General features: G+C 41.9%; 1 protein-coding gene across 1 annotated transcript; it reads right to left on the bottom strand.

Moving 5' to 3' along the window:
- Nucleotides 1-966: 966 nt before the first annotated feature.
- Nucleotides 967-21,036, bottom strand: LOC110214397 (uncharacterized). Its single transcript, XM_078151803.1, has 5 exons — nt 20,735-21,036; nt 12,596-12,824; nt 7,346-7,445; nt 4,105-4,302; nt 967-2,914 (listed from the first exon to the last, which is right to left on the bottom strand). The coding sequence occupies exons 1-5, from the start codon at nt 21,034-21,036 to the stop codon at nt 2,766-2,768; spliced, it is 978 nt and encodes a 325-aa protein (XP_078007929.1). The 3' UTR covers nt 967-2,765.
- Between the last annotated feature and the right edge of the window lie 212 nt (nt 21,037-21,248).

Below are 21,248 nucleotides of genomic sequence, written 5' to 3'. Positions count from 1 at the left end.
CGAGGAACAGAAGGGCAATAACTTCATCTGGTTTATCTGGGAAACTAGGAAAAATTCCCTAGGGAATTTGTGGGACTGTCCCAAACTATTAGGAAATTCAAGAAAGCTGCTCATTTCCTTCTCTGCAGAAATTATTGCCATATGGAAAGAGGGAGGGGAAATGTCCTGTCTCAGGTCCCAAGGAAAATGAGCACACTCTGATCCCTGGATCACACTCATCTGACCACCTGAGCATTGTCAGGAAAGGTAGTCTTGGAGTCAGAAGACCCAAATTTGAATCTGGACCATCTTTCCAAGACATCAGGTTCTTTATCTTGGCAAAGCTTAACGCTCTTTCTCCTTCCACATCTCCACTGAATTCTACCTCTTCATGATCTCTCTCATCCAACCCCTTCTCTTTTCATACAACCATTACCTCCGTTCAGGGCCCTTAGTAGGGCTTCCCTAGATGACTGCAAAAGCTTCCTACCTGGCTTCCCTCCCTCGAAGCCTCTCCCCTACTCCGTTCTGTCTTCCCTAATGCTGCCAAAGCGGTTTTTCTTCAGCACACGTCTCACAGGTCACGCAGGCACTCGATAAATTTCACTGGATCCCTATCGCCTCGAGGATAACATATTAACTCTTTTGTCTTGAAGCCTTTTACAGCCTGGCCCTGCCCTATCTTTCCAGACTCAAAATTCATTATTTCCCTTCCCTTGCTCCAGTGAAACCAGCCTTCTGTTAATCACATGGTGCTCCAGCTCGCTACTCCATGTCTCTGGACATGTTTGTTCCCCCATGCCAGGAATATACTTCTTCTGCACCTCTGCCTCACAAACTCCCTTTCTCCCTCCAAGACACAACTCACACATTGCCTTCTACATGAAGCCCTTCTGGATCCCCCTGAACTGCTAGTGTTCTCTATCCCTAAAAATGTGTATTTATTCTCTTCATATTTCTTCTGTGTACACCTAATATACATACCTATTATCTCTCCTTTTTTTTTTTTAAGTGAGGCAATGGGATGAAGTGACTTGCCCAGGGTCACACAGCTAGTAAGTGTCAAGTGTCTGAGACCAAATTTGAACTCAGGTCTTCCTGAATCCAGGGCCGGTGCTCTAACTACTACGCCATCTAGCTGCCCCCAAATGTAACCTTCTTGCAAAAGGATTTATATTCCCACCATCTAGCACATGCCTACTCTGGGCATCTTCCCTGGGGGGCTGTCCCCCATGCCTGCAATGCTCTCCCTCCTCATCCCACCTCCTGGCTTTCTTCAAGTCTCAACTAAAATCCTATCTTCCACAAGAAGAAACCTTTCCTCATCACCTTTAATGCTAGTACTTCCTTTTATTTTCTCCAGTTTATCCTGTGTATATCTTATTTGTACATAGCTGCTTGCATGTTGCCTCCCCTATTAGACTGTGACCACCTTGAGGGCAGGGACTGTCTTTTGTCTTTCTTTGTCTCCCCAGTGCTTAGCACAGTGCCTGGCGTGTAGTAGGTGCTTAATAAAATGCTTGAGTGACTGATCTTGGCTCTACCATTGTCCTACTCCACTGTGGCTACTTTGGGAAACTTGCAGATTTCCTCAGATGCAGGCCAGCTGGACCAATTAGGTTACAAGCAATAGGCCCTTATCTGGTGCACATTAGTTTGAATGAGGGATGGTGCTTAACTGGAGACGTCCATGGAGAAGGGGAGAGCAAACAAAGAGGTTCAGGGAAAGGCCACATTAGAGTCAGTCTCAGAGAAACAAAGATACAACCGAATTTCCAGAGAGGCAGGATTCTTCTGTGTATGGCTTGTAGGGCAGTCCAGGCCTTGCGTGAGAGCACAGCAGAGGTAGATAGGGGAGCCATGGCCCAATCAAAAGGCTCTCACGGGACCCAGTATCTAGCCTATACCAGAGCCTGGCCTCTCTTAGTCTGGTATGGGTACACGTGTGCTGTTACACATAACAGGATGCTAAGTATATTGAAGAGGGTCAGATATTTTATAGAGAAAAAGCAAAGTCGCACTCATGCAGGGATGTGCTGAAGCCAGCTCTACACAACTGTTAACTTTTCAGTGTGAATATTTACACTTCAGAAATCATCGATTGACACACATCAAGATTTGACTTACTGTTTTGTTGATTATCTAGAGCTAGGGGTGGGGAACCTGTGGACTCAAGGCTACATGTGGCCCTCTAGGTCCTCAAGTACGGCTCTTCGACTGAATCCAAACTTCACAGAACAAATTCCCTAATAAAAGGATTTGTTCTGTAAAATTTGGACTCAGTCAAAGGCTGCACCCAAGGACCTAGAAGGCAACATATGGCCTCGAGGCCACGGGTTCCTCGCCCTCCCCATTCTAGACTTAAGAAAGTGTTAATAAGGCAGATTAAACTTAAATATGTGTGTGCATACATTTTTTTTTTCCTGAGAGTCCCGCTATTAAACATTTACCAACAAACCCCTGGTCTGATGTCATAAGCAGAGAGGTGCCAATTAGATACACATGAAGCTAAAAGATTCTAGCTATGAGAAGCTCCAGGAGAAGGGTAAGGGTAGGGGTACCAGGAAGGAACAGGTATATCTAGAATAGAAACAGCCTGTCCAACAGACAGTCTGTATATTTTCAGTAAAACCTACACTGTTAAATTTCAGTACAGCTAGGTCCCGGTTAACATGAGTCATACATCCAGGTAGCTAGGGGATACGGTGGATAGAGCACTGGGCTTGGAATCAGGAAGACTGACATTCATGAGTTCAAATCTGGCCTGCCACACTCGTCTGGGCAAGTCACGTAACCCTGTTTGCCTCAGTTTCCTCATCTGGAAAATGGGTTAGAGAAGGAAATGGCGAACTCCTCCAGTATCTTTGCCAAGAAAACCCCAAAATGAGGTCACACAGAGTCGGACATGACGGAAAGGACTCCACAATAATGAATCCTGTGAAATGGAATAAGAATCAAAGTTATAATTATATAACATATGGTAACTGGTTCTAGCCCAGTGGCATTATACAGTGCAAATTTGAATAAAAGTCCACTTCACAAGACTCATCATTTGCACTAATAGGAACCTGGCTGTGATATAAGGCTGGGTTTCTACCCCTTGAAATCTAGAACTGGCCTAATTTATTGAACTACCTGCCTCACAAGGTCATTTGGAGGGAAGCAAGCAAATCTTAAGATGCTACCTACATTTGAGTTATTATTATCAACATGCGGCAGCCTGTAGCACAGGGATTCTTAACTTTTTTGTGTGTCACAAACAGACCCTTTTGGAAGTCTGAAGACTATGGACTCCTTCTCCAAATAATGCTTTTAAATGCATAAAACACATAGTATTACAAAGGAGATAAACTATACTGAAATAGTAATCAAAATATCTTAATTTTATTGACCCCAGGTTAAGAACCCCTGAAGTGGTGGATAGGGTTGGAGTTGACTAGCCTTCGAGTCAGGAAGATCTAGGTTTAAGCCCTGCTTAAGACATACGCTAGCTATCCAACCACGGGCAGGTCATTTAACTTCTCAATCGGTTCAGGCAGTTCTCTACAATTAAGTTATAGATCTGCATTTCTGGAGTCAGTCAACAAGCATCTATTAAATGCCTACAACATGCCAGGCACTACACAAAAGCACTTGGGATCTGAAGAAAGGGAAACACTCCTGCCCTCAAGGAGCTCACATTCTAAGAGGATCAGAATCAGTCACCAAGAGACAAGGACAGGGGCAGCTAGATGGAGCAACAGATACAGCACCAGCCCTGGATTCAGGAAGACCTGACTTCAAATCTGGCCTCAGACACATACTAGCTGTGTGACCCTGGGCAAGTCACTTCACCCCACTGCCTCACCAAAAAAAAAAAAAGAGAGAGAGAGAAGGACACAATCACCAAGAATCAGTCACCAAGAGAAGGATTTCCAGAGAGGCAGGATTCTTCTGTGGCAGAGCTAGTGAGACAGTCCAGGGAGAAGGGCAAGAACACGTAAATAGTATCCAGATGGATACAAAATGAACAGCAGTTTCCACACTAGGCATTTCCAACACAGATGACATTACAGGAGGCAGTCAGGATACCAGGAAAGACAGGTTTGTAAGTCACAGTTCTTAACACAGGGAAACAGCTCTTACCCAGGGACAGCAGGTTCCCATAATTCTCCAGCATCACATCCCTGTAGAGATGCCTTTGAAAAGAGTCCAGATGTTTCCATTCTTTCCTTGTGAAGTACACAGCCACATCCTGGAATGTCACCGCCTGAAACAACATATGCCTGCTGTTCCTGGAGCATTTCTCCGTCCCAGGAATCCAGGAAGAATTGGCCACGACCACTGGGGACAGAAAAGGAGAGGAAGGGGTAAAAAGAGTTATGTGTTCTCATGTGTGCAGGGACTAGCACTGCAATGGATCTTCAGGGGTCATCCAATCCAACGTCCTCATTTTGTAGGTGACAAAACTGAGGCCCAGAGAGGTTAAGTAACTTGCCCAAAGTCATATAAGTAAATGGTAGAGATAGAGGGTGAACCTAGGTTGAATCCAAACCAAGGATCATTCCATTACACCTTGCTAGTAATCCCCATGGGGAAGCTAGGTGGTGCAGTGGATAGAGCGCCGGGCCTGGAGTCAGGAAGACTCATCTTCCTGAGTTCAAATCTGGCCTCAGACACTTACTAGCTGGGTGACCCTGGGCAAGTCACTTAACCTTGTTTGCCTCAGTTTCCTCATCTGTAAAATGAGCTGGAAAAGAAAATGCAAAGCACTCCAATATCTCCGCCAAGAAAACCCCAAACGGGGTCGTGAAGAGAGACCCGACTGAAACAACTGAATAACTAATCCCCAAAGCTAGAGAAGATTCATAGGAAGTGAGAACAACTCAAATGATCAAGGGGATAGGGTATGAGGGTGTTGCTGCATGACAGAGAATTTAAACACTTCTTACCACCCCATCCTGCACTCCCCAATACACAAATATCCTTTGGTGTCACTGAAAAACAAAATCAAAGGTGGATAAATCTGTAGGTCTGACCTACCATGGTCAACTGTATGTCCCCCAGTAAGGTTCAACAAGCCCCTGGCTGGGTCTTTTTAAGAGAATTATTCACAAATTTAGACTTTGGGGTGAAGGTAGGAAAAGAATTACTTCCATATTAATAATAATCATCACTCACATTTCTGAGGCATAGTGGGGAAAGTACTATATCTGAAGTCAGAGGAACTGGCTTCAAATCCCCAGTTTTCCACTTACTCTGCACAAACTGGGATAATTCACTTCAATCTCTCTGAACTTCCTCATCTATAAATCTGAGCTTCCTCAACTACAAACAGAGAAGGTTAGACAAGATGTTCTCCAAAGTTCCTTCCAGCTCTAAACTTACGATACTGGGATCCACCTGAATGAAGGTTTACAGAGTTTTTCTCCCCATAACAACCATGTGATAGAGTAAATGCTAACATGATCCCCATTTTACAGATGAAGAAGTTTAGGTTTAGAAAGGCAAAGTGATCTGTCCCAGGTCAAACTGCTACTGTCATCCCAGGTCACACAGCTACTGTGTGAATCTTTTTTTTTTTACCTCTTTATTTTTTTTTATTAATTTATTTTGATTTATCAACAATCACTTCCATATGTTTTTGAGTTTAAAATTTTCCTCCCCCTTCCTCCCCTCTACCCAATACGGCACACAATCTGATATAGGCTATACATTTACATTCCTATTAAACATATTTTCACGTTAGTGAAGCTGCAAGTAAAAAATTAAAACCAATAGGAGGAACCATCAGAAAGAGGAAACAAAACTCAACAGAAGGGGAAAAAAATGACAGCAATTCAACTTCCATAGTTCTTTCTTTGGATGTGGATAGCATTTCCCATCACGAGGCCTCTGGAGATGTCTTAGATCCTTGTATTGCTGAGAAGGGTTAAGTTTATCAATATTAGTCATTGTACAATGTGGCTGTTATTGTGTACAAAGTTCTCTTGGTTCTGCTCACTTCACTCAGCATCAGACCATATAAGTCTTTCCAGGTTTTTCTGAAGTCAGCCTGTTCATCATTTCTTATAGCACAATAGTATTCCATTACATTCATATACCACAACTTGCTCAGCCATTCCCCAACTGATGGGCATCCTCTCAATTTCCAATTCTTTACCACCACAAAAACAGCTGCTGTGAATACTTTTGTACATGTGGGTCCTTTTCCCATCTCTTTGGGATACAGCCCTAGAAGTGCTATTGCTGGATCAAAGGGTATGCACCTTTTTATAGCCCTTTGGGCACAGTTCCAAATTGTTCTCCAAAATGGTTGGATCATTTCACAACTCCACCAACAATGCATTAGTGTTCCAATTTTCCCACATCTTCTCCAACATTTATCATTTTCCTGTTTTGTCATGTTGGCCAATCTGATAGGTGTGATGTGGTACCTCAGAGTTGTTTTGATTTGCATTTCTCTAATCAATAATGATTTAGAGCATTTTTTCATATGACTGTAGATGGCTTTAATTTCTTCATCTGAGAACTGTCTGTTCATATCCTTTGACCATTTATCAATTGGGGAACAGCTTGTATTCTTATAAATTTGTCTTAATTCTCTATGTATTTTAGAGATGAGGCCTTTATCAGAGACACTGGTTGCAATACCGTGTGAATCTTGGTCAAAGCCAGAATTCAAACTCATGTCTCCTGGATCCAAGTCTAGGGCTACCTTTCTACTCTTCTCTTGCCCAAGGCCTCCAGGACTGGGATAGTAGTGGGATTGATGCCATCTCAGACAAGCTGTAGTGTCTGATGGACATCTTCATTCTGAACAGGAACTAGAGCAGGAAAGTCCCACTAACTGGTGTGGGAAGGGCCCAGATTTCCCCTCAACAAGAGGACAATGGGGATTCCAGTCTGCCTCACTGGGGAAGTCACTGGTTCTATCTTCCAAGTGCTGCCCATGCTGCCCATGTTAAAATATCTCACCACCCAAAGGTCTCCTGGTGGAAGAAGGCAAAGCTAGGTTCAAACCAATGCAATACCCCCCCCACCACCACCACACACAGACACAGACACAGACACACACACACACATGCTTCCAAAGAAGGTTAAGATAAAGCCAATAGGAACCCCTTTGCCCAGAACTAAGCACTTGAAGAAGCAGTCAGAGACTTCAAATACAGAACACCATAACTCTGAGATGACTGAAGGACAAAGAGGAGGCAGCAGGGACTATCCATAGGGACTCTCTCAATTGGTAGAGGGACCTAGGGTTTTAGAAAAGAAGCACAAAACCCTACATTGACTATGTGGGGCAGAGAAGCTCCAGAGAGATATCCAGAGAGAGAGAAAAGACAAGGCCAACAGTAGGGGACCTCGGGAAAGGACAGCTCACCTGCAGCCTGGGCATCATCGAGGGCACAGCTACCACTGCCTGATCTCCTCCACTCCCTTGGGATGGTAAGCAAAGGGCAGGCACTTAGAGACAGGCAGAGCTGAAGGAAGACAGGGTGCTATGAGTGAGACTAGCTGTAGCCTGAGGTTCATTCACCCAATCCCCCCTGGACTACAAAGAATTTGGGGGCCCAAAGTTGCTTCTCTCACAAAACCTCACAGTCACTAAATCACCATCAGCCCCCACATCCTGAGTCCTTAAAGAGTATGGGCTGTGCAACTAGGTGGCGTAGCGGATAGAGCACCGGCCCTGGATTCAGGAGGACCTGAGTTCAAATCCAGCCTCAGACACATAGCACTTACTAGCAATTAACTAAATGGTGCTGTGGATAGAGCACTGGGCCTGGAGTCAGGAAGACTAATCTTCCTGAGCTCAAATCTGGCCTCAGGCACTTACTAGCTGGGTGACCCTGGGCAAGTCACTTAACCCCACTGCCTAACCGCCCCCCCCCAAAAAAAGAGTATGGGCTATGGGTAAGGCACCACAAGGGGTCATGAAGGAAGGAGATGCCATTGTACCCATTCTAGAAGATCTCACAAATGTTTGAAGAGAATCAGTACAAGATACCAACAGATACACCACTCCAGTCTAGATAGTCAACCATCCGGTGTCCCAAGGGTGTCCATTCATGGCCACTGTCATATTCTAGCTTAGTAAGAGCATGCCATCTCCTTTGCAATGTGCTATAATAGAAAGGGCATTGGAGTTTCAAAACACTAATAACTGTAGAAATGTAAATTAAAACAACTTTGAGGTTCCACCTCACACCCATCAGATTGGTAAAGCTGACAAATAAAAGAAAATGGCAAATGTTGGTGGGGCTTTAGGAAAACAGGTACATTGATCTACTTTTGGTGCAACCACAAATTGGTCCACCCATTCTGGAAAGCAACGTAGAACTACGCCCAAAAATTTACTAAACTGTTATTACAGGAGAAATATCTTCTGTTTGAGTTCATGTGGTAGGTAACTGCTGCCAAAATATATCTACCACAACACAGAAATTACAGAGCTAAAAACCTAGGTTTTATTATGCTTAGCCAAGGCTTCAGAGGGATAGAAAAATAACCCCTAAACAGAAAGCAGGATTTTCTGATAACCTTTCATAGAGGGAATTATATCAGAAACACAGAGAACCAATGCCTTTACATCTTATACATTCTCTTAGGCTATAAAAGATAGATCTATAAACCTTCCTTCAATGTCATAAGCTTAGTTGAGCAGTTATAATATCATTCACCCCCTAAGGAAACAGACCTAGTCAGAGACTCCATAGGAAAATTAAGTCAGGTTACAGACTAAACACTGAGTCTGCAAAATCTTACTCTTATTAAAACTTCAAGGCTGTATTTTAAAGAAATCACAATGGGCTAATTGAAAGGAAGGCATTAATATGTCATAATGTCGGGGAAATTCTTCCACAAATAAAATATTTTAGGGTGTTTTTAAAAATGCTATATTTCCCTTCTTTGCCTCATTTGTTTTCTTATGTCAGTAATGTCAAAAGCATCCCTCTAACACTATTACTTTATGAGTCAGGTTTTGGGTGGGTAAGATTAATATTAACAGAAAAGAGGCTTTTACTTAACCGAAAATTGAAAGAGGAATGGATCTGAACCCTAAATAATAAAAATTAATAAAAGATAAAAAATTATTATCACACTGTGTATATATTTTAATCTCCCAAAACCATTACTAGGCTAGGCGTATGCTAAATATATGCAACAACACTCTTATGTTTAATACACATTATTAATATTTTCTCTACCACTTTCTTAAGACAAACAAAACAATAAATCAAGACACGATTTATGGTATTTGTTGTTGCCAATTTCTGAGGTATAAATGATGAATATTCGTAAATCAGCTAAAGATTTAAAAATCAATAGCCACTTTAAGCTGGCTCCAGTATACCCCATAACAAAGTGTATACCCCAAAAAGACTGAAGAAAAAGGAAAAGGACCTATAAGCACAAAAATATTTATACTAGCTCTTTTTGTGATGGCAAAGAACTGGAAGCTAAGAGCAGGTACATAAGCTGGTGACTGGCTGAATAAACTACAGCAATTTAATATAATGGAACTCTGCTGTGAGGAATGTTAAGGAGGTGGTTTCAGAGAAACTTGGGAAGATCTGTAATGACCTGATGCAAAGTGAAATGAGCAGAACCAGAAGAACAATTTATACAGTACAAACACTGTAAACACAACTTTGAAAGACCTAAAAACTCTGATCTACACAATGACAAACCACAATTCCAAAGAACCCATGATGAAACATGTTACCTGCCTCCTGAAAGAGAGGTGATAGACTCACAATAAAGACTGGGGTATATTTTAGGACATGGCCAATGCTGGATTTAGTTTTTCTTTACTCTGCATGATTATCACAAAGATTTTGGGGTTTTCTTTTTTATTGGGAAGATGGGAATAAAAAGGAGGGAAAACAGATTTTTGTTTGTTGAAAAATAATAAAATATTTTAAAAAAACATTGGAGTTGGGAGTCAAAGTACCTGCGTTTGACTTCCAGCTCTGTGACCTTGAAAGAAACCTCATCCAGAGCCTGACTGTAGAATGGGGATAATCATACTTGCATAATTCACATTTCACAGGGCTGTTGTTGTAAGGAGATGCTATGTAAACCTCAGTGATACCTAAATAGGAGTTATTAAAACCCAGTATCAAGTTGGAACATCTTTTTTCACCTCAAAGTTGTCTGTGTATCATCATCATCATCATTATCATAATGTCTAAGTTATTATTTTTATTGAACTACAAAGCTCAACATGGACAATGAGAGGGAGACAGAGAAGAATAAGATCGCTACCATCTTGGAGCTCAGTCTAATAGCAGAGATATACAATAGAGACATAGTAAAATGTGGTTATGCATAACAGGAATAGTATGAACAGATACTATGACTACACAGAGAAGAGAAAGATCACTTCCTGTTGTATAGATACGAGTGCATGTGTAGCTGGGCACAATTTCAACAGGTGGGGATTTGAGGAGGGCCTCCTATATAGCAGGCTCTGAGTAAATATCGATTGCTTAATAAATATCTGTTGAGCTCTTTTTATAATAGCAAAAAAACCCTGGAAATTAAGGGGACACCCATTTATTGGGGACCGACTGAACAAACTTTGGTCTACTAATGTAATGTCATATTATTAAACCACAACGATGAACTGGACAGTTACAGAATAAACTGGGAAGACTTCTACGAACTGATGCAACAAAGTGAGAACCAGAACAATATATACAATGACAAAAACATGAAGAGAAGCAACTTTGAAGAATTTAGAAATCAGATCAAAGCAATGATAATGCAAAATTCCACAGGAATGAAAGATACCAGAGGCTACCTATATACTGAAAAAGTGACAAGTTTAAATGCAAGAGATGGATATTTTTGGACTGGGCCAAGGTGGGAATTTGTTTTGCTGTACTATACATTTTATGAGGTTCTTTTTCCTGTATTATTCAATGGGGGGAATGGGAGGGAGAGATAACAAATACCTATAAATAAATTAATATTTGTTGATTTAATATAATAGGATAAAAATGATACTTCATTAGTCTGACATCTGAAGCTCTATAACCTGGCTTCAACTTACCTTTCCAACTTTATTTCCCTCTATTCCCCTTCATTAACTATATTCCAGCCACACTGGAAACCTAGCTTTTCCCCAGACTCATTCTGCCATTTTCCGTCTCCATCCCTTTGTCCTTTATGCCTGAAAACACATCCCCTTCTCACCTATACATAAATCTTTTTTTTTCCCCTTCAGGGCTCAGTTCAGGTGCACCCTTCTCTAGGAGGCCTCCCCTATGCTTACCTAACTAGAAATAATCTCTTCCTCCTCAAAATTCATTAGGACACTCTGTCCAGACTTTTCCTTTGCCCCAGTTGCACTTTACTTTAAGCCACAGATATTTGTATGCAAATGAAAGGACCTTTTCCCCAAAGTCTTTAAGGACCTTGAAGGCAGGCCTTGCTATTTTCCATCTTTGTATCCCAAGTGCTGAATATGATGCCCTGTGTGCAGAGGGCACCCAAACATGTATTGATTGAATGTCCTGTGAGTAACAGTACAATCTGGTTAGAATAGTTGGGAGGCATGAGAGAGTGATGGAAAGAGGTGTGAACTTGGGAGTCAGAGTACCCAAGTTCAATTCCTAACTCTACCACTTTCTAGCTACTGGTTTGGGTTTTTTGTTTTTGTTTGTTTGGAAAGCAATGGGGTTAAAAAGAGTCGCCCTGGGGCACCAGAGATAGCAAGTGTCTGAGGCCAAATGTGAACTCAGATTCTCCTGACTCCTGGCTGGTGCTCTATCCACTGTGCCAGTTGGCTGCCCCCTGGCTTAACATTTTTGGTGTGATAGTTCCCTTTGGCAAAATGGCAAAAAACCTCCTTGGAATAATGTTTCAACTGCATTTAAAAAAAATGCATATGATTAACAAAGGAAACCAGTTATATTAAAATATGATTTTAAAAGTATATAAAAAGTTCATGGACCCCAGGTTAAGAATTCCCGATAGCTAGATGGGACCTTAGGCAAGTCGATTCACCATTCTGAGCTCGTATCCCAATCTGTCAAATGGAGCCCATAATCCCCGTCCTTCTCCCCAAGCTGTCCTAAAAATCTAAGTCCAGAATGCCTTCGATAAGTCTTTGTAAACTTTGTAAAAAGCCCCGGGCTATTAACTCTTCATTATTCTTTAAGTGCCAAGTCCCAGTAACTCAACTGGGCCGACCCCAGTCCCAAGGGCCTGAGGAAGCAGAGGCAGCTTGGAGACAGCTGGTGGCACCAGCACAGAGGGTACAGTTAAATTTCCATCGCTGCTGGTCTTTACGGTAAGGACGAACCTATCTTCCCACCCCTCCCATCCCCCAAGGCTGGGTTCCTAGCCCCAGGCACCAACCCTATTCTCCAGACATGCCCCCTTCCACACACAGCCCTAACCCATGCAGAGCAGGTAGGGCTTTACACAAGGACTCTCGACACGGAGGCGGGGAGGGCTCAGCTGCAGCACGCCGGCCCCGCTCCTCCGCTACACAACCCCACGACCATTGCCCCGCCACCCAGCTTCCTCCGCCCCACCCCTAAATGCCATCCCTTCCCGGGGTGTGGGGGTCCGAGATCGGAACTGCACCGCGCCAGGCTGGCTTTTTTAGGGCAGGCACCTGGATCCGGGGCCAGTGCTCCCGGCTTCCCCACCCAGGTGAGCTTCTTCCCGCGGCGAGTCTCCGCAGGGTCCCCTCCAAGCAGCCGCCAGAAACCAGTCTCCGTGCCACAGCCACTCCGGGCCTCTCCCCAGCGGAGAGCAGAGACGTGACGGAGGGGGGCAGGGCCTCCGCGAGTGCGCGTGCGCGCCTCCCCCTGGGGGAAGTGGGGGAGTGTCTGTGCCGGCCAGTTCACTTTGTGTGAGTCTATCAGCCGGCCTGACCACCTGGCCCAGGGAGACACCAGGGTGGGGACAGAGCGAACGTGGAGTAACCTGACGGAGCACTTCCGGGCTGCTCTAGGAACCCGGAGGACTGATGGTCTTGGTGGTTTGACCGTTTGCCCTGAATGGAGCTGACCCCTGGGGACCTCCTGCGTTCTTGGGCAGCACCGGCTGCTTTCTGCCTGACTCCCTCTTGCACTTCTCGCCTTCCCCTCCCTCTGCGCTCCTCGCCCCTTAACTTTCTCCTGTTGCAATTATGATGATAACAACCATTAACTCATTTCAATAGCGCTCTAAGATTTACAAGAAACAACGATCCTGGTTTGTAGCCCTTGGATGAATGCATATGCCCATTTTACAGATGAAGATATTGAGTCTCAAAGAGATGAGAAAAGGACTTGGCCAAGGTCACACGGGTAACAAGTAGCAGAGCCATGATTCCACAGTCCAGGACTCTTTGCTCTGTGCTTGTTGACTCTCATCCTATTTCCCCCAGACCCTCTCTTCTTCTTCTGCTTTCTTTAACATTCCCTCAGCCTTTTAAATACACACCTCCTTATCCTTCCTCTCCTCCACTGCGTCCTAACCCCTTTCCTTGGACTTGGTAAAACAGAGCTTTTTTTTTTCCCCCCCTTTCTTCTCTGCTCCAGACCCTAGCACCAGAAATCTATAGCTAGGGAGCCCACAAAAAAGGCAAGTCCTCCGAGCAGCCTAGAGTGGCCCGCCCTAGAGCCCCTCCCACTCTCCCCGTTAGGAAAGGAAGTGTATAAATCGTTTCCGGCTCCTGTGAGGGAGACCTTTACTCGACTTGAACAGGAAGTTATAAGTTGTGTGATTCAGAACTGGAAGTGACTTTAAGGGATAATATCTCACCACCCATATTTCAGAGGATGACATTGAGGCCTAGAGGAAGGGAAATGACTTGCCTAAGGCCACACAACTAGTCAGTGACGGAGCCAGTATTTGAATCCAAGTTTTCTGAACCCAAATCTAAGACTACAACATCAGTTTTTAACGTCTCTCTCTCTTCCTTGTCATCCCCTTACCTCTTTTCTCTAATTTCTGCCCTTGTGACATTTGGAAAGTCACAACTTGTCTGAGCCTAGATTCTTATCTGGAAATAGCAATAGTAATTTATAGTAACTTATTCTTCCAACTTTACAAGGTTGTTGTGAACAAAGTGCTTTGGAAATCAAAAACACTGTAGAAAACGAAAGCGGTAATTATTACCCTCTTCCTAGTCACCTAACTTTTGAATCTTGAAGTTTTCTTTGGAGGTAGGAATTAGGGAGAGGAGAAGAGTCAGTTATTTACTATTAGGTCACAGCATCCCAGATTTGGAAGAGTTCAAAGAGGAAATCTAGTCTACCTGAACAGGAATGTCTTCTAAAATATCCTAAATAAATTAACAATCAGCCTCCACTTGAAGGTATTTCTAATCTTTTTCCTTCTTTCATTCCTATAGTTATCCCACATTACACCTTCATTACCACTTACCTGGATTATTGTAGTAGTAGTCTAACTGTTCCAGGTGACCATGTTCATTCTTTTCAACAATCAATGTTTTACACAGTGGCTCAAGTAGTATGAGGATAATAATATGATCTATTTCACAGGGTTGTTGTGAGTATGACATGAAATAAGCTCCCAAGATTTTGGGACAAGAACTCATTTTTTGATAAAAACTGCTGTGAAAACTGGAAAGCAGTAGGGCAGGAAAGAGATATAGACCTATATCTTACACCATATACCAAGATAAGGTGAAAATGGGTACACAATTTAGACATAAAGGGTGATACCATAAGCAAATGAGGGGAGCATAGAATAGTTTACCCATCAGGCCTATGAATAAGGGAAGAATTTATGACTAAACGAGATAGGGAGCATTATGAGATGTAAAACAAATAATTTTGATGACATTAAATTTGAAAGATTTTACACAAACAAAACCAATGCAATCAAGATTAGAAGGAAAGCAGAAAGCCAGGAAAAAAATTTTACAGCAAGTGTCTCTGATAAAGGTCTCATTTCTCAAATATACATATTATATACATGATAATATATAATTTTAATATATAATAATTATAAGATATATAAGTTTATAAGATACAAGTAATTCCCCAACTGATAAGTGGTCAAAGGATATGAACAGGCAATTTTCAGATGGTGAAATCAAAGCTGTCTATATATGAAAGAGTGGTTTAAATCACTATTAATTAGAGAAATGCAAAATAAAACAACTTTGAGGTACCACCTCATTATACCTATCAGATTGGCTAATATGATAGAAAAGGAAAATGATAAATGTTGGAGAAGATATGGGAAAGCTGGGACACTAATGCACTGCTGGTGGAGCTGTGAACTAATCCAACCATTCTGGAGAGCAATTTGGAACTATGTCCAAAGGGCTATAAAATTTTGCATACCCTTTGATCCAGCAATACCACTACTAAGTATGTATCCCAAAGAGATCCAAAAAAAGGGGGAAAAGATCTATTTGTACAAAAATATTTATAGCAGGTCTTTTCATGGTGGCAAAGAATTGCAAATTGAGGGGATTTCCATCAACTGGGGAATGGCCAAGCAAGTTGTGGTATATGATTATAATGGAATACTATTATTCCATAAGAAATGACAAGCAGGCAGATTGCAGAAAAACCTGGAAAGATTTACATGAACTGATGCTGAGTGAAGTGAGAAGCAGAACCAGGAGAACATTGTACACAGTAACAGCAATATTGTATGATCATCAACTGTGAATGACCTAGCTATTCTCAGCAATACAATGATCCAAGACAATTCCAAAGGACTCATCGTGAAAAATGCTATCCACCTCCAGAGAAAGAAATTATGGAGTCGAATGCAAATTGAAGCATACTATTTTTCACTTGTTTTATTTTTTAATGGGTTTTTTGGTCTGTGTTTTCTCTTACAACATGACTAGTATGGAACTTTCTCCTCCCACTAATGATATCACTGTGAGAATAATCAATTTTATGCAGAGATCTGGTCCTTACCCTTTTGTTCTAAAATCTTCAGTAGCTTCCTACCACCTTCAAAAAAAGTTAAAGTCTGGTAATTGGAGGTCCTTATCTCTGTAACTGGAATCACCTAACATTTTCAGCCCTAATCTTACATTACTCTCTGCATTCTGTGTTTCATCCATACTGGACAACTCTCTGTCCCCTGAATATGCACTGTTTTCTCACCTCCCCACCTTTGCTTAGACATGCCTATGTCCAGAATATCTTCCATTTCTCTTTTCCAGTTTGATTCTTTGTCTTCTAATTATCTACATCTTTTTTCATAATACTTAAATTTAAGAAATCTTTTATTGGTTCATTCTGTTTTTATACAACAATCATTTCTCAACAAACCACTCCAAGTTTCTCCCCTTATCCTTCCCCACTATCATTGTGATCACCAAAAATTAAGCAAAAACATCTGCTATAGTGATGGAAACTGACAGAGCATGTAATAGATACCTGATCAGGCATCTCAGGTTTGAGGTTAGAATGAAATGAGATTCTTGGGGAAGAACTGACAGTTAAGAAAAGGAGTTAGTCCATCAGTCAATGAACATTTATTAAGCACCTACTATATGCCAGGCACTATGTTAAGTACTGGGAACAGCAGTCTCTGTCCTTGAGGAGCTCATAATCCATTGGGGGAGACAGTATGCAAGCAACTATATAGAAACAAGCTATATAAAAGATAAATTGGAGATAAACAACAAAGGGAAGGCACTAGTATTAAGGAGGATCAAAAAAGGCTGCACACAGAAGGTGAGATATTAGCTGAGACTTGAAGGAAGCCAGGGAGGCCAGGAGGCAGGGGTGAAGAAGGAGAGAATTCTAGGTGTGGGAAATAGCCGGTGAAAATGTGCAGTCTAGAGTCTAGGATACCTTGTTTAAGGAACAGGACCACTGCCACTGGATCACAAAGTATGTGATGGGGGTCATTGTAAGGTACAAAAGACTGCAAAGGGAGAGGTTTTGAAGGGCTTTGAACACTAAACAGAGGATTTTATATTTGATCCTGTATGCTGGAGTTTAACAAGTCGGAAGGCCGTATGGTCAATCCTGAGCTTAAGCAAGATCACTTGGCAACTAAGTGCAAGGTGGATTGTAGTGGGAGAAATTTGAGACAGGGAGACCAATCAGAAGGCTATTGCAATAATCTAGGTGTAATAATGAGGGTCTGTACCGGGATGGTGGCAGTAGCAGTGGAGAGAAGGCACACACACACACACACCCATTCCACATGTAGGATAATACTTTATGCCCACAAGGACTGGACTCATTGGCCATTCCCTTGTTACCTGTGCATATAGTGAAATATTATTGCATCATAAGAAATTATGACTCTGAAGAATTCACAGAAGCATGGGAAGGCATATTTGTGCAGCACCTGTGCTCTGAGTACTGCTATGGAGATGAGAAAGAAAAACAGAGACTACTTCAGAGTTCACCAGTTGGTAATGTCTTTGAATATGGATTTCTGGGACTATGTTTTTGGAAGCTTTGGGGAGAAAGAATCCAGAAACCTGGAAAAGCAGCCATTCTTGTTCCTCACAGCATGAGAGGAAACTCAAGGAGGATTAAGTAGAGTTTCCAATCTCCAGATGCCATCTCCCTCCCCTTTTCTTCTCTACCTGATGAACTCCATTCATAGATGATGGTAATCAAGATGAGGAGTGACCTTTCCTATAGCCTCCATCCCTAGCTGAGAACTGAAAGTACATGATGGTGAGACTACAGAGTAGCCAGAAGGAACTTTGCTTTTCCCTTCCTTTGCCTCATTCTTTTTTTCCACTTAATAGTATTTTATTTTTTCTAATTCCATGTAAAAATAGTTTTCAACATTCACTTTTATAAGATTTTGAGTTTCTAAATTTTTCTCCCTCTCTCTCTTCCCTCCCTCCTCCCCAAGACAGCAAGAAATCTGATATAGGTTACACATATGTAATCATGTTAAACATTTCCACATTAGTCATGTTGTGAAAGAAGAATCAAAACAAAAGGGAAAAACTACAAAAAAAGCAAATAACAAAAAAAGTGAAAATAGTAGTTTCAATCTGCATTCAGACTCCATAGTTCTTTCTCTGGATGTGGGTAGCATCTTCCATCATGAGTCTTTTGGAATTGTCTTGAATCATTGTATTGCTGAGAACAGCTAAGTCTATCATAGTTGATCATTTTACAATGTTGCTGTTACTTTATACAAGGTTCTCCTGGTTCTGTTCTGCTCTCTTCACTCAGCATCAGTTCATGTAAATCTTTCCAGGTTTTTCTGCAATCTGCCTGTTCATCATTTCTTATGGAACAATAGTATTCCATTACATTCATATACCACAACTTATTCAGCTATTCCCCAATTGATGGAAATCCCTCAATTTCCAATTCTTTGCCACCACCAAAAGACCTGATATAAATATTTTTGTACATGTGGGTCCTCTCCCCTTTTTTATTATCTCTTTGGGATACAGACCTAGTAGTGGTATTGCTGAATCAAAAGGTATGCAGAGTTTATAGTCTTTTGGTCATAGTTTCAAATTGCTCTCCTGAATGGTTGGATCAGTTCACAACTCTACCAACAATGTATTAGTGTTCCAATTTTCCCACATCTTCTTCAACATTTACCATTTTGGTTTTCTGTCATATAAGCCAATCTGATAAGTGTGAAGTGGTACCTCAAAGTTGTTTTAATTTTTATTTTGCTAATCAATGGTGATTTAGAGCATTTTTTCATATGATTATAGATAGCTTTAATTTATTCATATGAAAAGTGCTTTTTCATATCCTTTGACCATTTACCAATTTGGGGAATGACTTGTATTCTTATAAATTTGATTCAGTTCTCTATATATTTGAGAAATGAGCATTGGCCTCCCTCTTAAAGAAGAATTATCTCAAAGTTCATGTGTACATTAATCTGGTGGATAATTTCTTCTCCTTTTAAGGGAAGAGTAAGCTCTGGGGAAGAGGCTGATCCTATCTCTCATTAGTGGCAGTTCAGGTAGCCATTCCCTTACAAATGATTTGTTCTTCAATAACTTACCATTCTTCATTCTCTGTATGTATGTATACATATATGTATATGTGTACATATATACAGATAGATCGATACACATATATCATATGAATCTATCACCCCATTTTGACATAAAAGAAAATCTAGTGTCCACTAAATTCTCATCTGGCATGTTTAATGTGTAGGTAGAGGTTTGGGATCTGTTTAGACTAAGGGTAGGAGATCCATTCCAACTTCAATGCAGATAAAGGCTAAGGTTAGGAAGAGCATATGCTGACTCCATTTGGAAGTTTAAATTTCAGTTGAGGCATATTGAAACCATGAGCCTAGGCATGGTAGGCAACAGCAAGTTTCCCATTAGCAGAAAGGAAAAAAAATGTTGAGTGACCCGCCATGGATGATGGTACTTTTATACACTGAGGAAGACAGGATAGTTGAAGCCAGAGTATAGGGTTTTTCAAACTGGTGATGAACTTTCCATGATCATGAATTCACGCAGATAGTGAAGTGCTTTTTCCCCTTTCCTGCTTCTTTTCTGACTGGTAGGACAGATAACTAGTCTAATTTTCTGTTCTTTAAATTGTTTACTTGATGCTTTAATCAATACTAAATTTGATTAATTTGAGATAAAGGATGATTCTTACTTCCTGGTTTTGGGTTTCATTGTCTATAAAGAAGAAGCAGGAAGAAAAAGTGGTCAGTGACTGTCATAAAGCTTTAAACTAAGATTTTTGAGATACCATTATAGAAAGATTAAAGGACTAAGGTTCAAACAATGAGTCCAAAGTGTCAGGTATCTATCCTGGCTAGGGTCTTCAAGCTAAGAGAGAAAATCTTATTGATATTGATTAATATAAATTTCCTAAAGTTGATAAAACTGTATCTGGCTCCCTCCCCTTGGCAGAGTCAATCACTGATATCAAAGAGGAGGCTGAGTTGTGGATCAAGTCTCCTCTTTTGTTGTTCCCTCTATGCATGCACAGAAAATGCCTTCTCTAAGAGTGGAATACAAGAAGGTGACAGGTAGGAGGAGAAAGGGAGTTTCTAGACCTCACCAGAATCCAGACTGGTTGTTAACACCTTATTACCCCTAAGATCATGTAACCATAGTCAACCGTGATTACATCCTGTGACTATGTCAACTGACCTGATAGAGAGGGAATCAAATCTCTACCCTGTCCCAGCCACCCCCAACCCCTTATAACGTCCATGGGCATCATCCCCACCTTTTCCCATGCAATTTAACATATTGACTAATGTAGAGTAAGGTGAGTAGAACCAGGATAACAATATACACAATGACTACTATGTTGTAAATGGGAAAAACTACAAAAATCCAAATCTAAAGGCTAAGTATTATGACCAAACTTGGTTCTGAAAAATCAATGAGAAAATGTATCTCCCCCTTTCCCCCCCCCACCTCGGCAGAGGTGAGGGAGTATGGATGTGCAACATTTATATACTGTCAATCTCAGTTGCTGCGATTAGTTTTGCTCGTATGTGTTTTTCTCCCTGTCTTCTTTATTCTGTTACCGGGGGTGATCCAAGGAAAGGGATATATTTAGAAATTAATGTTGTGTAAAAAACATAGTTTTTGTCTCTTCTTTTTATCTCTGGCATATGTGCCTGGCATATGATAGGTGCTTAATAAATGCTTTTTGTTGACTTGACAAGCGGGTCACGGATAGGTCTTCTCAGGGAGAGGTAGGTGACTGTCAATCACCCTCACCATCCATGCTTGCTGTGGAATGTTTGAACCACTAAGACGAGTCCTCCAAGTATCCTAGAGAGGCCGCGGGGGGGGGAAGCGGAAAATTTGTGAGCCGGAGGGGCCGAGACGCACTTCCGGTCGAGGTCCTGACTTCGCTTCCGGAGCATGAGGGTCGGCCTAGCTCTGGTCTGTACAGGAGAGGGCGCCATCTGCCGCGGATAGCGAGGCGCCTGCGCGCTGCTGGGCCCCAGTGTGGCGCTCGCCCTCGGGCTTCCTGAGTGTCTGCTGCTGCGTGGGAATGCGTGAGGCCCCGGCCCAGGCTGCGGGGGCTGACGGTGCTCCAGGGCTGGGGCTCGGTCCTCCCCAGCTCCGCCTGCTCGTTCCCCGGGTTTCCAAAAAAAATCAACTTCACAAGTAAATGATAGCAAAGGCATGGACAGGTAGCAATTTTGAAAACGATCTGGATGTTTTAATGCACAGCAGACTCAGTGTGAGTCAGTGGTTTGATATGGCAGTCAAAATAAGCTCACTTGATCATGGGCTGTGGTGGGAGGCATGATATCCTAAAGGAGGCAGTGATCAGACTACATGTGAAGGCTTGTGTTTAGTTCTAAATACCTAACATTTTATTTTAGTTCCTGGTCTT

Source organism: Phascolarctos cinereus, unplaced genomic scaffold (genome assembly GCF_003287225.1).
Source record: "Phascolarctos cinereus isolate Bilbo 61053 unplaced genomic scaffold, phaCin_HiC Scaffold_4;HRSCAF=312, whole genome shotgun sequence".
NCBI lineage: Eukaryota > Metazoa > Chordata > Mammalia > Diprotodontia > Phascolarctidae > Phascolarctos > Phascolarctos cinereus.
Note: the sequence above shows the minus strand (reverse complement) of the source record. Positions and strands in the feature narration are given on the sequence as shown.

Coding starts and splice junctions, on each gene's coding strand:
- LOC110214397 (XM_078151803.1), bottom strand. CDS start 21,036: ATGCCTTTGCTATCATTTACTTGTGAAGTTGATTTTTTTTGGAAACCC. Junction 12,825..20,734: donor AGTCAGGACCTCGACCGGAA/GTGCGTCTCGGC, acceptor CACAAAGTGAAC/TGGCCGGCACAGACACTCCC. Junction 4,303..7,345: donor CGATGATGCCCAGGCTGCAG/GTGAGCTGTCCT, acceptor TTCTGTCCCCAG/TGGTCGTGGCCAATTCTTCC.